The 21,006-nt window shown below is 44.2% G+C and overlaps 1 protein-coding gene across 6 annotated transcripts in view; it reads right to left on the bottom strand.

Moving 5' to 3' along the window:
• The window catches only part of SRGAP3 (SLIT-ROBO Rho GTPase activating protein 3), a 383,768-nt gene that overhangs the window by 6,241 nt on the left and 356,521 nt on the right, over positions 1 to 21,006 (bottom strand). For 4 of the 6 annotated variants that reach the window (XM_063661806.1, XM_054482929.2, XM_054482930.2 and 1 more), the window contains 3 exons: positions 7,510 to 7,690; positions 6,072 to 6,221; positions 3,682 to 4,009 (listed from right to left, as the gene is read on the bottom strand). In XM_063661806.1, coding sequence (XP_063517876.1) covers positions 3,682 to 4,009; positions 6,072 to 6,221; positions 7,510 to 7,690 — 659 coding nt within the window. Of the gene's footprint in view, positions 1 to 3,681; positions 4,010 to 6,071; positions 6,222 to 7,509; positions 7,691 to 18,902; positions 20,578 to 21,006 lie in introns of those variants that run through there. The other 2 variants (XM_054482932.2, XM_063661807.1) reach the window with 2 other exon arrangements.

Below are 21,006 nucleotides of genomic sequence, written 5' to 3'. Positions count from 1 at the left end.
GAGAGCACTCTGATGAGCACTCTGAGGGACTCAGAGAGAGAGAGCCCCCTGCCACCCAGGGCAGCCTGGGCTCACCATGCCACAGGGCAGCTTCCCTCAGCTCCCGTCCCCTCATGCCCAAGGTGGTGCTGTAGCTGGAAGGCAGCATTTAACCCAAGAGCCCTTGGACAGGCCACAGGGCCCCGGACTTTGGAGTAAAAAGACTCTGTGGCCAGTTGCTGGCCGTGTGACCCTGAGCAAATCTCGATCACTCGGCACCATATTTTGTTCATCTATTACAATCCCAGACATTTACTGTGAATATGGGGTGAGATAATGGATGTGATGAAGCTTTGTAAACTGCCAGATGGTGGTTTTCAAAATCCTTCTAGCCCAAGAGCCCCACGGGTTCCCATGACTGTTGACTGGGATGCCTCCGCATCCGACAGACATGAGAGGACCTGCTCAGGCTCAGCTGGGCCAGAGCCCAGCTGGCTTGGCCATCGAGGGCACCGTGAGGGATACTGCCTAAGCCACCACTGGTAGGTACTGTGCATAACCTCATGGAGGAATGATGACTATTAAGACAGGCTTGCTTTATTGCAAATCCTAAAAAAAATAAAAAATTAAAAGTATGAGTCTGGTGAAACAGATGGTAGGGTTGGAGCCTGGAGATGCTGGGGCCGGCCCCTTTCTCCACCCTGGTCTTTTACATTCTCTCCTTCCCCTGTCTGCAGATGGCTTCCTGCCTGCCCTAGGCCCCATGGCAGGCTTCGATCTGGCTGGGGTCAGGGTCCAGAGCTCTTGCTCCCCTCATTGTCACAGCCTATCCTTTTTGTTAGGGGACTATGAATGTCTGGCTAATGGCTAATATTAGCTTGTATGCTTCTCCAGGATGTTTCATCCCTTGCCCCGGAACACTGGCAACTTTAAGAAAGGGTCTTTTGTGCCTTATCCAAAACGAGGCGCTGTGGGGGCAATTTGCTGCAGGAAGGGAGGGAAGGCAGAACTCTCTCCATCTCTGCTATGTGCCAGCCCTGCAGTGACACAGCCCGCTTTCCTGGAGCCGAGCTGCCCTATCATCAACCACTCTGCTTAAAGGAAGCCCCCTACTGACCTCACTACTCTCTATTTGCTCTAGTCCAGCATGAGCTGCGTGGTGAAACTTTAATAAATAAAATTATTGCCCCTCTACCACCATCCCCACCCCCCCACCACTGTACCCCAGCAGAGTAAGCGGAAAGACAGAGAGCTCAGAGAAAGATCAGCTGAGTTGTTTAGGCTGCAGCCTTGCATTAGTCCGAGAGGTGGTGCTGTGAGTCTCCAGAGCTGAGCGGCAGAGAGGCCCTGGGAGACAGAGTGGGGACCACGATTGCTTTTCATCTCCTCCCCAATTCGATCTTCCCACTTTGGATGGTCATGTTGCGAGTTCCCCAAACAGCCTCTTTAAGTGGGTTCACATCTAAATCCTAAGGGACATTTTGAGACCAAAGAAATTTGGGTCACTCGGCCTACTACTTGGGGTTCTTCAGCTGCCACTCCCCTTTGCAGCCTGCAAAGTCAAGGGCTCATCAGAGCCAATGCTGAGGCTGGAAACTCTCCAGTGGCAATGGGTTATTTACATATCACTTACCACAATTCCCTATTTGACCTCCGTTAGTGAAAGGGGGTCTTGGATGGCAGCTGTGAAACTAGAGAGGGTGCAGATCCATCTGCAAACTGAGAACACATGCAGCAGTCCCCAAGTGCATTCTAGGGGCAGGTCTTGCAAAATGCTCCATGAATAAAGGTCAAAGAAGTCTGGGATATGGGGCATGCCCTGTTTTCTTTCTTGGAGATTCACAATGCACATCTTTTAAAGCAGCGGTTCCCAACCTTTTTGGCACCAGGGACCGTTTACGTGGAAGATAATTTTTCCACAGACGGGGGTCAGGAGGATGGTTTCGGATGAAACTGCTCCACTTCAGATCAGGCATTAGATTCTCCTGAGGAGAGCACTACCTAGATCCCTCACATGCGCAGTTCACAACAGGGTTCATGGCCTATGAGGATCTAATGCCCCCGCTGATCTGACAGGAGGCAGAGCTCACGCAATAATGCTGGCTCCCACTGCTCACCTCCTGCTGTGCAGTCTGGTTCCTAACAGGCCACAGATCCATCCATGGCCCGGGGGCTAGGGGCGCCTGCTTTAAAGGTTTTATAAGAAGTCTTACAGAGAAGCCACTCAACTTTATCAGAGCAGCATTCCCCAAACCTTGCTGACCACAGAACGTGTATTCCCTACCCACTCCCTAGCATCCTGTGGAACTACTCTGCTGTGAGACCTACTTTTAGAAACAGTTTTCTAGACTACATTTGATTCTTTATAAATGTAAAGGGCTCTGGGGCAGGCCTCAGGCCATCCTCTATCATAACTGGTAGAACTTTCTAGACTGGTAGAGTTTCCAGATGATGGTGAGTGCTAGGGTGATGTTTCCTCAAGTATGGGGGGGACCAGCAGCTGGCATGCCTCCTCAGAAGGCACTGATCTTCAGGAACCCCTGGGAATGGGCATGGGGCCAAACTAGAGCCTGCTGGTGTGAACAGGAGTACTCATTGCTAGGTGAGCTGTTTCTGTGTTGCGTATTCCCTGGGAACCCTGCCTGGTCTCCTCTAGACCAGCTCATGGCTCCTCACCCTTCCTCCTTCTCCTTTTGAACAGGGATTCAAAGGCTACTCTCCACAGTAAAATTCTCACAGACCAGAAGGTTCTGATTGTCTCTGTTACCTTATGTGGGAGAGAACATTAGGGAGAGGGTACATAATGGGCCCCCACACCAAATTACAGAGACCAAAAAAATGGAAACTTCTCAAAATATGATAGAACTGTCAAAAAATCCATGAAACCGGCTATGCAAATTGTTAAACAAATCACAGTTCTATTCGTTTGGCAAATGTAAAAAAATCACATAGATTTTTCATCCAAATACAAAACAAACAAACAAAAGCCAACCCTCTAAGCACTTGAGAAGAACCTGGAACATTCTTCTCTTGCAGCTTCAGCTATTTAGCTCTGCCCACCCTTTGGGTCTCAGGTCAAGTCCTCCCCAGAGAAGTCTCTCCCTGCCTAGGTGCAATCCTCACATTTTAGGCTCTCAAAATACTTTGGACCACTCCTTAAAGGCACCCAACCAAACAACTATTTCACAACTGTGTGTGTGTATTTGTTGATGTCTCTTTCTTCTCTAAACTGTAAGCTCCATGTGAGCAGGGCCTGAGTCCATTTTAGGTCTTCATTTTACTGTTAGTGACTAGCATGGTGACGGCCACATGATAGATGCTCAATCAATATTTGCCAATGAATGAATAGATGAATGAAGAGAAAAATGAATGAATGAGTGAATGAATGAGTGAAAAACTGAATCGTATCATTTTGTGTAGTGACCTGCCATTACCCCAGCCCCATAATCTGGCCAATGCCCTCTCCAGCCCTGGACACTGGGGGTGTTCAGCCTCTATAGGAACCCTAGCAGTGGCTGCTCCCAACCAGTCTCCACTCCCACAGGAAGCCCAGCAAGGGACAGGGAGGCCACTCACTCTCCTGTTCTCTGGCTTAGCCATGAGCCTGGCATAAAGGCCAAGGTGGCTCCCTGCTCCACAGATTCCCACCCGCTGCCCTCTGGGGCGTCTGGCTGCCCAGCCTGCCTTCCCGCTGGCCCTTACTTCTGCCAGGGCCTCGGCCTCCAGGGACTTGTGGTCCCCTAGGCTGCTGTGCCTGGTGGAACCGCAGGTCGATCTCATCGAGTGCCCTTCGGAGAGCGCCTTCTTGTCAGGGTAGTTGATGCTGCCAGCGCTCCCGAACGTCGCCATCCTCCGCTTCTCAGGGCTCTCGATCCTCCCCCGGGTGAGGGGGATTTTGTGGGGGCTGCTGGGGCAGGCAGCGGCCCGGGGTGGCGTGTCTATGCTGGGGCCCAGGCCCCGGGGAGGGCTGTGTGTGTCGCCCCCACTTCGGCGTCTGGGGATGGCTGCTCCATCAGATCGTAACCGCACTCTGCAAAGGAGCCAGGGGGCGAGGGGCATGGGGCAGAGGTCAAACCTGGCAAGTCTCAGAATGGGTGAGTCAACCCCATGCCACACACTACACGCTAGTCTAAGGAGCGGGTACAGTAAAGCCTCATTCAGCCAGACCCCACGATTCCATAATGAAAGACCTGGCTCAGCACACAGCTCAGCAGCAGGGGGAGGTCTAATCTGCAAACATGAAAGCATTTGGAACATGGTGCTTCCAGGCCACAGACAGCTGTGCTGCCAACCGCAAAATGCATCTGGTCTACATGCTAAGTCAAGGCCTACAGGATTCCAACCCTGGAAACGCTTTGGTGATGGTTAGTTGGGCTCATGATACCCTCTGAAGCAGTTCAGACATTTCCATGATTCTGAGGGGCTTCTAATTGGTCTGAAGCTTTGAGGCTTGACTGTACCAAAGTTACCAGCACCCTGCAGCCCAGGAGGGGTCCCCTGGGAACTGAAGACACTCTAACGTTGCCACCCAACCCCCAATCTCCCCAGAAGAGGGATCCTTCTATGAGGCTTTTTTGGATCTTGGAAAACTAGTCATTCAAGAGTAAACACTGCATGGCTGGACAGCCCTTTTGTGCATTTGGATACCTTTCCCACTTCAGGGAGGCTCTGGTGCAGGGAAAAGGGGATTAGATTGTGTTTCAGGAGGGTGAGTTCTTGCCCTGTGTCTGCCGCATGCTTTCCTGTGTCCTCTCTCAAGCCCGCTTTATTAATCTGTTAAGTGGGTCTAAGTAAGATCCTTTGCCCACCCTTTACCTTTGCTTCAAGTGGGTTTGAAAGCACCTTGAAGATAAGAGGTTCTATACACAGGAGATTTTGCTGCATCCTACAGAGGTCACCAAGAGTCTGAAGGGCTAGAAGTGGTGAGGGGAGAGGGAGAGGGACCGTGTGTTGGGAATGGATTATGACTAGGGACCATAGTGATTCAGATCCTAGTGCCACCAGCCAAGCTAAGCAGTGCTTGTAGGTGCCCCAGCAGGACCAAAGCATAGGTATTGGAAAGGAAGCAGTACTTAGAAAGAAAGAACAAGAATGAAGGAGGTGGGCGGGGGGGACGAGGGGGAGGAAAAGAGAGGCAGAAGATATGGTCCTCCTAGAAGTCAGGGGACCATAACTTCTCTGTCTACCTACGCCAGCGTTCCACTTCCCTGCCCTTCTCAATTCTACCAGAGTGCCCCAAGCTATCTGCTGAACTGAACAGAATCTGCAGAAAAGAGGCATCAGGACTTTTGCTGAAATAAATTCATAAATTGTGTGTTCCCACTGCGACTGATTTTTTGGGGGTCTATCTGCAAATACCCACATGTGTGGGTTGATCACATGACCCCTCCACTGGAAAAAACATAGAATATGACATTTTGAGAGTGTGACTAAAAAGGCAGTGAGAAACTGTCAGCTTTTCTTTTCTTTTCTTCTTATTTCCTCATTAATTTTGTAATAAATAACCACATACTTTGGATTATACCTGTTCTCAGAAGGACATGCACAGCTCCTTGCCTGGTAGAAAGGTCATGTGACACAGCCTGGCCCACACATAGGGAGCGAAGAAATTGGTAATACTACTCCCTCCAAATAAGTGGGTGGAGTCGAGTGTCAATTTCCTTCAACACATGAGTAGGTGTGAGTTTTCTGTTTATGTAGTGCATTTCAGGGAATATGTGAGCTTTACATTTTTAAATGTAACAACTCAGTTCTACAGCAGAAAGCTGGAAGGAGGTGCAGGAACTGGAGAGAGGTAGGAAAAATACTTGCCAATTTGTATCTCTCTCACACATTATTATTATTTTAAATAAAAAAGCATTGAGTTCCCAACACATGTCTTTCCTCCTCCTCCCTGCAGCACAGGCTGGATGGTTTTATACCTGGCCTTCTTGGGCCAATGCCAGCCAGCCCGCCCAGTGTGCCCATTGCATCTTGTGGGGAACAGGGGGCTGCAGTAGGCTCCTTCTCTCCTCTCTGCCCTTGTGCTTCTCCCAAATCAGACATGAACAGGATTGACACTAGCAGGGAAAAAATGAATCCGCATATCCTACCGGCCCATCACCCCCCCAAAGCCGTAATCCGAGATGTGCTCCGTGGGGGACTGGAGGTCGTTTTTGGAAGAGGCCTTGTCATCCAGCAATGGCCCACTGCTGGCCTCGCTGTCAGCCTTCTGGCTCAGGCTGTCGGAGAAGGCATCATCCCTGGGGAGAAGACAGACATGAATTGGAGGCACCTTCCCCCAGAGAACCCAGCATATACAGGGCTCCCTGATATGTGTCTGAGGGGCTGAATTAACACAACTTATGGTTACTTTGTGCCCACAGCGCTTGCTAGGCCACTGCCCACCGGGTGCCTTCCCACCACGCATGCCCATTGCAACACTCCTGGTCAGTTTCCGCAGCTGGGACCCTCTTCTGTCCCACACCTACCTCCTCCTTTTTTCTCTTCTAGCTTGTTCATTCCCAGGCAGCTCCAGGCTAGGACAAGCTAAATGCTGCAGGGCGTGTTGGAGAAATGGGGGGATAGAGTCCGCAGGCTGAGCACCGAGGGCTGAGTGCTGAGTCTCTGTGTGACTCCATGAGAAATGGCTTCTGGCTAAGCAAGGGAGGAAGAAGCTGCCTCTGCCCCTGACCTCCCCACCCAGGGCTTGGGCCACTGTGAGGTGGCTCACAAGCTTGTTGGGGTGCCCTGCCGGCCTCCTTCCATGGCTCTCTGCTGTGGTGACTTGTCCCTGATCTCAGAGGTCTGGGGACTTCGGGAGGCTGCCAAGGGCCCTCCACTATAGCATTCCTCTGGCAGTCTGCTTGGCTCTGGCCTTTTCTCTGGCTGAGACCTCCTCTCTCCCATCACAATGTGGGCTTTTGATCCCCTTCCCTTGAGGCTCAGCTTGGTGGCTGCATCTATGGTAAATCTGTTTTGCCGAGCCTGACCAGAGCTCCCAAGGAATGTGTGCACTGGAAGCTTCCATGGCTTTCAAAGGAATGGAAAGTGCAGACTTTTTGTGGTAGGACTAGGCATTTGGGATGCAGGGCTCTTTTTCTTTAACCCCTGAAATTATTTTTTTTTTAAATAGTACCCTATTAATCAGAAACAAGGGCATGTTTCTGCCCATCCCCTAAGAGAGCTACCTCTGGAGTATAGAACGGTAGACAGGGGAGGCCTAGGAGGTGGAGGCACATGGCAGGATCCCCTGGATACTGAGAGCCCTGGTGGGTGATGGGACGCCCCGGGGGCTGTCAGCTGCATCAGGATGTAGGCCAGAGGCACCCAACACCGTTTCTGTGTGCTCAGAAGGAGGAATTTGGATATCTGTTAAGTGGATCACCATTTAAAGGGAAGTTAGATAGTACCCATTGTTAGAGAAGAACAAGCGTATGATATCAAGGAGAGCAAATCGCTGGCATACAAGCTAGCACTCCCCTATGGTGCCCATCCCAGACATCACTAATCTATTTCGGCATTCTTCACAGAAGTCTTGACTCCACTCACATGTCCTGCACAACTATGTACTGATGGGGGATGAGTCCATCCACGCCGTTGTGCCGGCCCTCCCACCAGTCCTCCGAGGCGCGGTGGTACAGGAGCAGTGAGGCCCCCTTCTTGAAGGATAGCTCACGCGGGGACCGCCCCATGTAGTCAAACTTGGCGATAGCCTCGATCTGCTCCACTTCTGGAAGGAAATCAAGGGAAAAAGCATCTCTGAGGTCAGCAGAGCGGCAGCTCAGGAGCCTCACTCAGATGGCCCTGGCTTCTCTGGGGAAGGATAGACTGCACAGCTGGTGAGAACATGGACAGAACACCGGGTGGGCTGGGGCTCAGGACCCTGGGGTCCTAGATTCAGATCCACTCTCCACCCTGTGAACTCAGGCAAACCATCAAACCCTCAAAATGTAAAGAGGGAGCTGATACATGCTCCTTTTCCACTGCCCTTCTTGTTCTCTACTTTTTAATGCTCATTAAGACAATATTGTAGAATTTTCTTTTTCTTCTACCCCTTAACACAAGTTCTATTAATATTCTTATTTTTCTATGCACCCTTTTCCTCTTTGTCATTTATAATACTTTTAGTAATTTTTAATCTTTTGAGAGGCCACATCATGTATGCAGACTCTAATCTGCAAAATCCGATACAGGATTTTAAGGGTACCCAGACTCTTCAAAGCTCATTGTTAAGGACTGAATTGTGTCTCCCTCAAATCTATATGTTGAAGCCCTCACCCACAACGTGACTGTATTTTAGAGGCTTTAGTTAATGTAAATGAGGTGATTAAAGTTAAATGAGGTCATAATGGTGGGGTCATAATCCTAGGGCTGGTGTCTTTATAAGAGGAACAGAGGCTGGGCATGGTAGCTTATGCCTATAAGCCCAACACTTCGGGAGGCTGAGGCGGGAGGATCGCTTGAGTCCAGGAGTTTGAGACCAGCCTGGGCAATATAGTGAGACCTCATTTCCAAAAAAAAAAAAATTTTTTAATTAGCTGGGCATGGTAGCATGTGCCTGTGGTGCCAGCTACTCTAGGGCCCAAGGCAGGAAGATCACTTGAGCCTGGGAGGTTGAGGCTGCAGTGAGCCATGATCATGCCACTGTACTCCAGCTTGGGTGACAGAGCAAGACCCTGTCTCAAAACAAACAAACAAAAGTTCTTGTACAAAAGTGCATAGCTTAGTACAGATATTCATCAGGTATTCGGTTGACAGCAGCTGTCATGACTGTGATTATAATTATTAATGGATCTGGCCTATGGGATGGGTCCAGAGAAGAGACGTTAAACTGCAGAGAGTTTAAGTGGTTTAAACTATATGGTTTAAGGACCATACAACTAGTGATATTTGGGAAAGAGACTTTTTGGGGAGCAGGGGATTGTGCCTACAGTTTATTCCACCTGTTTTATAGTTTCTACCCTAAGAAGTGTCCATATGTGGTAGAAAACTGATTTTGTATAGGTATTAATGTTTTAATATTTTAAAGTAAGCACAAAGAGGTTTAATATTATAATTCTTACTTTTTTTTATTTTAATAGAACAAAAGAGTAACAAAAGCAACTCTGCTCTCTCTCTAGCCTGCAGATAGCTTCCCCATGCTGAGCTTTCTTGGGGCTCTCTATCTGCTCCATTCACTGTGGACAATCTTGTCTTCATCGATCTATTCATCCACCTGTCCATCACATAGTTAAGCTCAGAACATTTGGCTTTATCACTTTTTAGTTGTGTGACCTTGGGATAGTTTTTCTTTCTATGCCTCAGTTTCCTCATCTGTTAAATGGAAATGGTAATAAATAGAACCTATCTTACAGGGTTATTAGAAGGATTAGGTGAGTGAATATACATGAAGTGCTTGTAACAGTGTCTGGCACATAGTACCCTATAAGAGTTACGCACATGTTGTTACCAGAGGCTGGTGCACTTCTAAGGGCCACGGATGGCATGGAAAATCAAAGAACAGGAGGAGGAAACTCCCTTGTTCACTCCCCATCACTCCCCACCACACACATGCACCAGGGCTCCCCTCTGGAAGCAATTGGCTCAAGAAGACCACGCTTGTGTCCCCATGAGATGCAGTGGCTTTGGGATGTATTTAGCTCTTAGTGACTGAGGCAGCCTTCTGCAGGGAGCAGGCCTCAGTCAAGTCAGCTTCCCCAGCTGGCTACCTGACAAATGTCTTTAAATGCTATTCTAACCTGGGTGTTGGGAGAGAAGGAAGGAGGGAAGGAGGTGGGGAAATGACAGCACCACTAAATGGGTCAAATTAACTCAGATCTTGACTCAGAGTCACATTCTCAGTAAAACAAACAGAGATCTTGGTCCTTCTCTCTGCAGCATCTTTGAATCTCACATCCGGCCGTGTGCTGGAACTGCCTGCTAGCCCGTCTGCCTGCCTCGTTACAAGAGTCAGAAAGGCCGGAGGGTTTGCAAGGGCAGGAGCTGAGCCCAGACAGCTGCGTACTCCTGGGTTCGCCCAGGGACTTCCTCTGACCCAGATTCCAAAAATTAAGAAAGGTGCTGACCTAAGCAGAGGTTTTCTGATACTCAGAGGGGCATAGAGGGGCTGCCTCCGGTTTCTGCCTTTACCATCACCAGAGCCTCCAGCAGTCACTGGACAGCAGCCTGAAGTTGAAAGAGTGGGGCAGCAGGGGGAGCAGAAAATGTGAGGGAAAGAAAACAGGAGGAACAGGGCTGAACCTCCAGCTCAGACAAAGCACGTGTGTTTGCAGACATCGTTACATAAGTGTGTGTGGTGGAAACAGTAATAACAGCTCCCATTGATTACTAAGTCTGTTATTTGGGCTTCTCGTGCCTGAAACAGAATATGTTTCTCCCCCTCATCACTCTCCCACGCTGTGTTACCCAAACTTACTTCATTCCCTCATCTTCCCCATCTCAGGAAACAGAACTGCTGTCTACCTGCTCACCCAGGCCAATGCCCTGGCATGGCTCTGCGCACCTCATCCATTAGCGACTCCTTCAGAGTGTCCCCTGGATCTGACCATGGCTCACCACCTCCCATGCCACCCTCTTTACTTCCATACTTGCTTAGGTAGAGCCGCTTCTCCCCACAGCAGCCTAGAGGGTCCTTTACAATCATCCAATCAGATCATGAAACTCCCCTGTTCAGAATCCTCAGAAGGCTTCCCATGGATCCTGGAACAAAACCCCAGTGTCTTCCCACTGCTCATAAGGCCCTCCAGGATCTTGATCGCAGAGACCTCTGAGACTTCATCTTCTCTGTCTCTCTCTCTCCTTCACTAGCTCAATCTGCTCTTGCCTCACTAACTTTCTTGATGTTTTTCCTCCAACATCCTAGTATGACATTTTTTAAACACAAAGTAAAATTGAAAGAATTTCACAGTGAACATGCATGGAACACAACTAAATTCCACTATGCACATTTGACGATGCTGGATTTATCATATATCTATCCACCCCTCTATCTATCCATCTTATTTTTTAATGATTTTTAAATTAAGTTATAAACATCAGTATACTTTATCTCTAAACACTTCAGCATAAATATTCATAGAAGTTTTTTTGTTTTTTTTTTTTTTGAGACAGGGTCTCACTCCGTCACCCAGGCTGGAATGCAGTGGTACAATCACGAGTCACTGCAGGCTGAACCTCCTGAGATCAAACAATTCTTCCACGTCAGCCTCCTGAGTAGCTGGGACCACAGGCACATGCTGCCATGCCCAGCTAATTTTTTAAGTTTTTGTAGCAACGGGGGTCTCACTATGTTGCCCAGGCTGGTCTCAAACTTCTGGACTCGAGCAATCCTCCTGCCTTGGTTCTCCCAAAGTGCTGGGATTACAGGCGTGAGCCACCACCCTCAGCTACAGAGCCTTCTTGATGCTTTTAAAACATGACAAGTGTCTTCCCGTTACAGGGCCTTTGTACTTCCTATTGCTTCTCCCTGGGATGCCTTTCTCCCAGATCTTTGCATTCATCCACACTCAACAAATATGTATTAATGCTATGTACCATTTGCTAATTTCATTCAGGTCTGTACTCAAATGTCATTGCCTTACCAAGGCCTTTCCCAGCCACTCCCAACTACAAGAGCCTCAACTTCCAAATCACTTTCTAACACCTTCTCTTGCTTTATTTCTCTTCATGGCACTTATCACAACCTGAAATTTATGTGTGCGTGTATGATGTGTGTATTTATGTGTTTGTGGTGTGGGTATGTGTGTGTATATATATATATGTATATATACACATATATACACATATACATATATGTATACACACACATATAATTTTGAAACTTTACTATCAATCTTTCCTACTAAAGTGTGGGTACCATTAGGACAGAGATTTTCTTTTCTTTCCTACTATATTCTGACTCCTAGAACAGACCCTGGGACAAACAGGCACTCAATACATATTTATTGCTTGCATGAACAAATTAAGCTTTTACTGGTACCAGGTGTTCTACTTAAATTATCACATTTAATCCCAAAACAACATTTGAGGCACTACCCTCATTTCATAGATGAGGGAACTGAAGCTGGATTGAATGATGGACCTAGGGTTGGGTCACACCAGTAGATACAGTGATGAGCTAACATCTGAGCTCAGGCTCCAGACATCATTAATAGAGGCTTCTAGATGTTTTTGAATTGTGCTAAGCTTATTCCTGCCACAAGGTCTTTGCATCCGTACAGTGTAAATGTGACTATATAGATACACAATGCTCTGTGTTTGATGCAATTCAACTCCTGTGTATTGAGAGGCTAATTGTACCAGGTAAAAACCCTGTGGGCTCTATGGTGAGGGAAGAGATGAACAGCCCAGCCCTTGAGCTAGAGGAGAGGTTGAGACTGTCTCTGTAGGGGCCTGGCTGGAATCACATTTTAGGAAAATCACTGCAGTGGCAAAGAAGAGCAGTGGAGGGATTGGAGGGGAGAGGCTGGAGGCAGCAGTGGTTCAGAGGCTGCTACACTGGTCCAGCCTCTGAACTAGCATGGGCTAGACATGGCTTTTCTGGAGATGAAAAGACATGTTGAAGCTTTGCTTTTGTTTCAGAATCTGAAGGTTGGACATTTATCCTTCTCTACCCATCAAATTCCTCTCTCTAGCCATGCCATTCCAGAGAACTCTGTTACAGGTCATGAGTCCTGCCTGCATGAAAGAGGGGATGGCTCCATTCCTCTCAATACTACTTCATGTCCCTCTGCCCACCCCACCCCCTACTTCATCCCCAGAAGTGAGAACACTAATCTCATGCAACCAGTCCACTTTACTAGAGGCCAAGTCACTGTATCAAAGGCTGAGAATGTGGGTGTACCTTCTCTTCTCCCTCATCCTCCCTGTGATGAGAGTAATGACAGAAGCCAGGGCCTGTTTACAGGGTCCCTCTTTTCTCCCCTTCTCACTCATGACCTTGGGTTCTTTCTTTGTATTCGGTGGTGGCACCAGCTGATATTGAGATTTAGATTTAATTTAAAAGCAAAGGAGTGAGACCGACTTCTGGGATGACAGCATGAAGAGCTCCCCAGGGAAACTCAAGAAAAAATAGAAAAAGAAAAAGAAAAAAATATTTCAAGCCCCTGTAAATGGTCCTAAGGGCAAAAAGCAAACGAAGAAACATCTATTCAAGAAAATCTATAAAAATTTAGTGAGAAAGGTGAAAATATCTGTTATTTGAACCAAGACTGCTCCCTCCCTCTACTCCTGCTCCAAGCTTGGGGAGATGGAGGCTCCAATCCAGATGACTGCAGTCAAGAACACAGGGCTTCCTCTCCCTTTACCACCTTCTAGTCACAGGGCTTTCTTCCTGGAAGGAGCAGAAGCTCAGTGATTCTCATCCTGCTCCCACTACCTGTTGCTGAGGCTAAGTCCCAGGTGAGTGGAGTGGAGAGACCAGGGCTTCATTCTTCCACACAACCCCTACTCATGGAATGGTGGCTGTACTTTGGGCATGGCACCACTGAAAATGTGGGGGTCCTCTCAACCTTGCCCCAGCTTGTGAGGTGGTGGTTGCATGGCAGGAGAGGTAAGTTAAGAGGATCTCTGGCTGCCCCTCCACAAAGCACTCAGTGAGGACATCACTCAGAAAATGCCATTGTCTCCATCCCCAGTCTCAGAGTCCTGGCTTAGAGATTTTCCCATGGGGGAGAAGCATCCCGTAAAACAGACAGCTCCTAATCTTATCCCAAAGGAATTGACTTCAGTTGCAACAGAGCTTGGAGAAGTTCAAGTCGAAGGGGACTCTCAAGAACAGTGGAGGTTGTGTTGAAGGGCAATCCAGTGATGGTTCATGAATTTAATGAACATAGAAGCTAGACTATAACCCATAGTTAGCAGAGGAGAACTAGGGAATAAGACAGCCAGGAGAAGTACTCCTGGGATCAGAACAAATATCAAACACTGACTTCAGAAACTATCCCTATAATGGGGACAGAATTTGACTGCACTAATTTGTAGAGCAATTTAGGACCAAGGGCACTGTTGAAAGAATAGCAATCATCCAGCAATTAGCAGAGATTAACAGCCAGAAAGGATCAGGGAAAGAGACTTCTACCAAAACCACTGTCATCTCAGGGAAGGAGAACCCCACCAAAACCACTGTCATCCCACAGAGTAATATTTCCATATGTCACTGAAATTAAGTTAGTATAAATAGAAGCTCATTCAAATAAGATGTATATGGTAAACCTTAGAGAAACTACTAAAAAATAACTCAAAAATAGTAAGAGCAGAATACTGGTTGTCAGAGGCTAGGAAGGAAGGGGAGGGGATATGGGGAGCGATTGCTCAACAGGTACAATGTTAGAGTTAGTTAGGATAAATAAGTTCTGGTGTTCTATTTTACAGTAGGTTGACTATAGTTAACAATAATGTATTGTATGTTTCAAAATAGCTGGAATAGAGGAGATTTTGAATGTTCACACCACAAAGAAACAATATATTTATAACATGATGAATATACTGCTTACCCGAATTTAATCATTACACAATGTATGCATGTATTGCAATATCACATTGTATCCAATAAATATGTCCAATTATCTGTCCATCAAAAATTAAATAAAACTTCTAAAAATAACTCAAAAATATAGTGAAAACATCATTAAAGAAGTTTAAATGCTGTATTAGAAAATATTCACTAAATGCTATGTTAGAAAATATGCAAAAGAAATCGGTAAAGAAGGAATAGAGGAACAAAAAAGATATAAGACACATAGAAAACAAAAAGTAAAGTGGCAGACATAAATCCAACTATATAAGTGATAATATTAAATGTGAATGGATTAAACAATCCAATTAAAATGCAGAGATTATCAGACTGGATAAAATAACATAATTTAAAAGATACATTTTAGATTCAAAGATACAATTAGAGTGAAAGTGAAAGGATAGAAAAATATATTATGCAAACTGGAACCACAGGAAAGCTAGAACGACTATACTAATATCGATAAAATAGACTTTAAAACTAAAAATACTACTAGAGATAAACAGCAGCATTTCATAATGATAAAAATTTTGATCTATCAAGATATAAACAATTATAAACAAAATGTACCTAATAAAAGAGCAGCAAAATACATGAAGCAAAAATGGACAAAAACAAAGAAAGAAATAGAAAATTCAAAAATAATGTTAGAGACTTCAATACCCCATTCTCAATAATGGAAAGAACAACTAGACAGAGGATCAAAGAGGAAATAGAAGACTTAAACAACACTATAAACCAACTAGACCTAACACGCATGTATAGAACCCGCCACTCAGCAAGAGACTATACATTCTTTTTAACTGCACATGGAACATTCTCTTGGGTATGCCCTATGCTAGTCCATAAAACAAACCTCAATAATTCAAAATGATACAAATAATACAAAATGTGTTCTTCTACCACAGTAGGATAAAATTATTGGTTTCTTCTATAGAAGAAGTTTCTTCTAAAGTAGGAATCAATAGCGGGAAAAAAACTGGGAAACTGACAAATAGGCAAAAATTATACAGCATACTGCTAAATGACTAATGGTTGAAGAAAAAAATCAAAAGAGAAATCTTTGAGATGAATGAAAATGAAGATACAACATATCAAAACTTATGGGATGCAGCTAAAGCAGTGCTTAGAAGGAAATGTATGACTGTAAATGCTTATATTAGGGAAAAAAAATCAAACCTCAAATCAATAACTTAAACTTCCACCTTAAGACACTGGAAAAAAAACTGCAAACTAAACCTAGAGCTAGCAGAAGGAAGGAAATAATAAAGATTAGAGCAGAAATTAATAAAATAGAGCATAGAAAAACAATAGAGAAAATCATAAAACCAAAAGCTGGTTCTTTAAAAAGATCAATGAAATTGACAAGCCATTAGCTAAATAAACCAAGAAAACAAGAGAGAGGACTCAAATTATTAGAATCAGATATGAAAGAGGGGACGTTACTACCATTATTTTACAGGAGAAAAAGGATCATAAAGAAGTACTATGAACAATTATATGCCAACAAGTTGGATATCTTAGATGAAATTAATAAATTCCTAGAAAGAAACAAACTATTGAAACTGACTTAAGAAGAAAAAAAATGAATATACTTATAACAAGAGATTGAATCAATCATCAAAAAACTACCCACAAATAAATGCCCAGGCCCAGATGGCTACACTGTTGAATTCTACCAAACATTTAAAAAAGAATTAGTAATAATTCCTTATAAAGTCTTCCAAAAACTAGGAGAAGGGAACACTGCTCAACTAATTTCACCAGGCAAGTATTACCCTGATACCAAAACCAGACAAAGATATCACAAGAAAACTACAGACCAGCATTTCTTATGAATATGAATGCAAATATCCTCTATAAAATGCTAGCAAACCCGGCCAGGCACAGTGGCTCATGCCTGTAATCTCAGCACTTTGGGAGGCAGAGCTGGGCGGATAACTTGAGGTCAGGAGTTTGAGATCAGCCTGCAATATGGCAAAATCCTGTCTCTACTGAAAATACAAAAAATCAGCCTGGTATGATATTGGGCACCTGTAATCTCAGTTACTTTGGAGGCTGAGGCAGGAGAATCACTTGAACCCAGGAGGCAGAGGTTGCAGTGAGCCAAGATTGCGCCACTGCACTGCAGCCTGGGTGACAGAGTGAGACTCCATCTCAAAAAAAAAAAAAAATCACTAGCAAGCCAAATGCAGTAGCATAAAAAGAGCTATGCTCCATGCACAAGTGGAATTTATCCCAGGACTGCCAAATTGGTTTAACATCTAAAAATAATTAATGTAATGCATCTTATCAGTAAAATAAAAAACAAAAATCACACAATCATCTTAATAGATGAAGAAAAAACACTGACAAAATCTAATATCCTTTCAAGATAAAACACTCAACAAACTAGGAATAGAGGGGAACTTCCTCAACCTGACAAATGGCATCTATGAAAAACCCACAGCTAACATCATACTTAACGGTGAAATACTGGATGCTTTCCCCATAAGATCAGGAGTTAGACAAGGATGTTCACTCTCATCACTTCAGTGTTGTACTGGAGATTCTAGCTGGGCCAACTGGGCAAGAAAAAGAAATAAAAGGTATCCAAATTGAAAAAGAAGTAAAAATCTATCTATTCATAGACAATATAATCTTATATATTTAAAAAATCATAAGGAAATCACTAAAAACTATTTGACTGGATGAATAAGTTCAGCAAGGTTGCAGGATACAAGAGCAATATATTAAAATCAATTATATTTCCATACACTCATAATGAACAATTCAAAAGTGAAATTAAGAAAACAATTTCACTTACATTAGCATAAAAAGAATAAAATACAGAGGAATAAAGCACTGACAAAATCTAATATCCTTTCAAGATAAAAGGATAAAAGGCACTCTGTAGTTGCCACTCTGGCAACTACAAATCATTGTTGAAAAAAATTAAAGATCTAAATAACTGGCAAAACATTCTGTGTTTATGGATCAGAAGACTTAACACTACTAAGAGGGTGATATTTCCAACTGACTTACAGATTTAATGCAATCCCTATCAGAATCCTGGCTAACTTCTTTGTAGAAATTGACAAGCTGATTCTAAAATTCATATGTAATCACAAGAAACCCAGAATAGCCAAAACAATCTTGAAAACGAAAGACAAAGTTGGAAGACTTAAACATCCCAATTTCAAAGCTTACTACAAAGCAACAGTAATGAAGACAGTATAGTACCGACACAGAGATAGACATATAAGTCAGTGGAATAGCACTGCGAGTTCAAAAATAAACCCATACACCTATAGTCAAAGGACTTTTTTTAACAAGGGTGCTAAGACCATTCAATGTGGAAAAGAATAATTTTTTTCAACTAATAGTGCTGGGACAACTGGAGAGCCACATACAAAGGAATAAAGTTTGACCATTATCTTATACCAAAATTAACTCAAAATAGATCAAAGATCTAAATGTAAGACCTAAAACTCTAAAACTCTTAAAAGAAAATACAGGAATACATCCTCATGAACTTGGATTTGCCAAAGGCCTCTTAGATATAACACCAAAAGCATGCGCAACAAAAGAAAAAATAGATGAATGGAACTCAATCAAAATGAAATACTTTTGTGCTTCAAAGGGTATCACCAATAAAAAGGCAAGCCACAGAATGGGAGAAAATATTTGGAAACTGTATATCTGATATGGGACTTAGATCTAGAATATATAAAGAGCTGTTATGATCTAGAATATATAAAGAGCTGTTACAACTCAATAATAAAAAGGCAAATAATCAAATTTAAAAATGGGCAAAGGATCTGAAGAAAAATATACAAGTGACCAAAAAGCACATGAAAAGATGATGAACATTATCAGTCATCAGAGAAATTCAAATCCAAACCTCAATAAGATACCACTTCACATCCACTAGGATGGCAAGAATCAAAAAGTCAGATAATAACAAGTGCTGGCAAGGATATGGATAAATTGGAATCCTCATACACTGCTGATGATATTGCAAAATGGTGTGGTCATTTTGGAAAACAGTCTGGCAGTTCCTTAAATGACTGACAGAGAGTTAGCATATGACCCAGCAATTCCACTCCTGGGTATATACTCAAGAGAAATGAAAACTTCTGTCTATACAAAAACTTGCACACACATGTTTGCAGCAGTATTATATCATAGCTGAAAAGTAGAAACAACCCAAATGTCCATCAATTGACAAATGGATAAACAAAGTCTGGCATTTTCATGTGATGGGATATTATTCAGCCATCAAAAATTAAGTACTGATTCATGCTACAGCATGGCTGAACCTAGAAAACTGTGCTAAGAGAAAGGCCACATATTATATAATTCCATTTATATAAAATGTCCAGAATAGACAAATCCATAGAGACAGTGGGTAGATTTACAGTTGCATTGACTAGGGCTGGGAGCAATTTGGTGGGTAGGGATGGGAGGGTGTAAGGAGTGATAGCTAAAGGGTACAGGGCTTCTTTTCAAGGTGATGAAAATGTTCTCAAATTGACCATGGTGATGGTTGCACATATCTGTGAATACGCAAAAAAATCACTCAGCTGTACACTTCAAAAGGGTAAATTGTGTGGTGTGTGATCTATAACTCAATAAAGTGGTTTTAAGAAGAAGGCAGGGTCCTTCATAGGTATAAGGCCTGAGCCAAATGCCGCAAGCCAGTTTACCATGTTTATTACCAGGGATTAGGAACATACGCCAAGTATAAGAAATTGGCCACTGTTCTTTTTTTCTATTGTTCTTAATTTCTTATGAAAAGGAGTGGGCTGGGCGCGGTGGCTCACACCTGTAATCACAGCACTTTGGGAGGCTGAGGCAAGCAGATCATGAGGTCAGGAGATTGAGACCAGCCTGGCCAACATGGTGAAACCCCGTCTCTACTAAAAAATACAAAAATTAGCTGGGCATGGTGGCACATGCCTCTAAGCCCAGCTACTCAGAAGGCTGAGGCAGGACAATTGCTTGAACCAGGGAGTTGGAGGCTCCAGTGAGCCGAGATCACACCACTTTACTCCATACTCCAGCCTGGCGACAGAGCGAGACTTTGTCTCAAAAAAAAAAAGAAAGAAAGAAAAAAGAAAAGAAAAGGAGTGGCTATGATTCCAGAACTGGGGTGTTTGTGCATAAATGGACTAATATCATTTTAATACAATCAAAAACCTCACCTTAATACACACGACATGGATGAATCTCAGAATATTATGCAGAGTGAAAGAGGACAGAGCCAAACAACTGTATTCTGTACAACACAATTTATATGAAATTGTAAACAGACCAACAGGGGGAGGAGTCAAAGGTAACCTCGAAAATATCAGTAAGAGAATGGTGGCACAATTATAATTGAAAATGGACATATCACCCATATGAACATGCCTCTGTCACTGATTTTAGTGGTTTTATAATCTAATAATCTTGTTTCTCATTTAGCTTCCAATTAATAAAGTTGTTAGTGACAGGCTGCCTTCATTTTTTCATTTAGTCAAGGATCCTTGGCCTAACCATGGTTTCTTTATATAAATCTTGGAGACCAAAGAGCAAGCACTATGGAATTTCCAGACTTATCAGACTCAAGACAGGAGACTAGGCATCAGTTAGGTATAGAATCTTTTTTTTTTTTTTTTTTGAGACAGGGCCTTGTTCGGTCACCCAGGCTGGAGTGCAGTGGCACAATCATGGCTCACTGCAGCCTCAACCTCCCTGGGCTTAAGTAATTCTCCCACTTCAGCCTCCTGATTTGCTGGGACCACAGGCATATGCCACCATGCCTGGCTAATTTTTGTATTTTGGTTTTTTTTTTTTTGTAGAGACGGAGTTTCACCATGTTGCCCAGGCTGGTCTCGAATTCCTGGGCTCAAGTGATCTGCCCACCTCAACTTCCCAAAGTGTTGGGGTTACACGTGTGAGCCACCACGCCCAGCTGGTACAGAATCTTTGAGACAAGGAAGGCAACAGATAAACAAACAACTAAATTGTTCCTCCAATTTGGCATTCATTGGCTGATTCATGTATGGCAAAGACCTGGACTCATGGTTCTCTGCCTGATTTGACCTTTGAGGCCTGCTGGGTTCCATTCATACCGGGTGCTGTCAAGAGAAAAGAAGATAGATATTGATGATCCCCTAAATGAAATGTCTAAGAGGAAACAGGTAAACAAATCAGGAGGTTTCGGTTGCCAATGACCAGTAACTGCCAATGCCAGTTAGGTCAAGAAAATTCTCCAGGACTCAGTTTTTCTATCAGGATTAGGAAGGATGTCTGTTTGATACAGAGTCCATTGATGTTTCTTATCCACCTCCCTGTCCCAGACACTGTGCTAGGCTCCTTCCCATATGTCACCTCATTTTAACCCATGCCATAATTTGCTTGGTGCTGTCATTCCCATTTTATAGATAAGGAAATAGAGGCCAGAGGTGATGTGGCTTGCCTCAGATTACATGACCATAAGGACTCCCTCTGTGCTTCAACTCCAGGTCTCTTTTTTCTGAGCACAGTGACCCCTTGACTGTCTCTGC

Source organism: Pongo pygmaeus, chromosome 2, assembly GCF_028885625.2.
Source record: "Pongo pygmaeus isolate AG05252 chromosome 2, NHGRI_mPonPyg2-v2.0_pri, whole genome shotgun sequence".
NCBI classification, from domain to species: Eukaryota; Metazoa; Chordata; class Mammalia; order Primates; family Hominidae; genus Pongo; species Pongo pygmaeus.
This window is presented reverse-complemented; position numbering and strand designations above follow the sequence as displayed.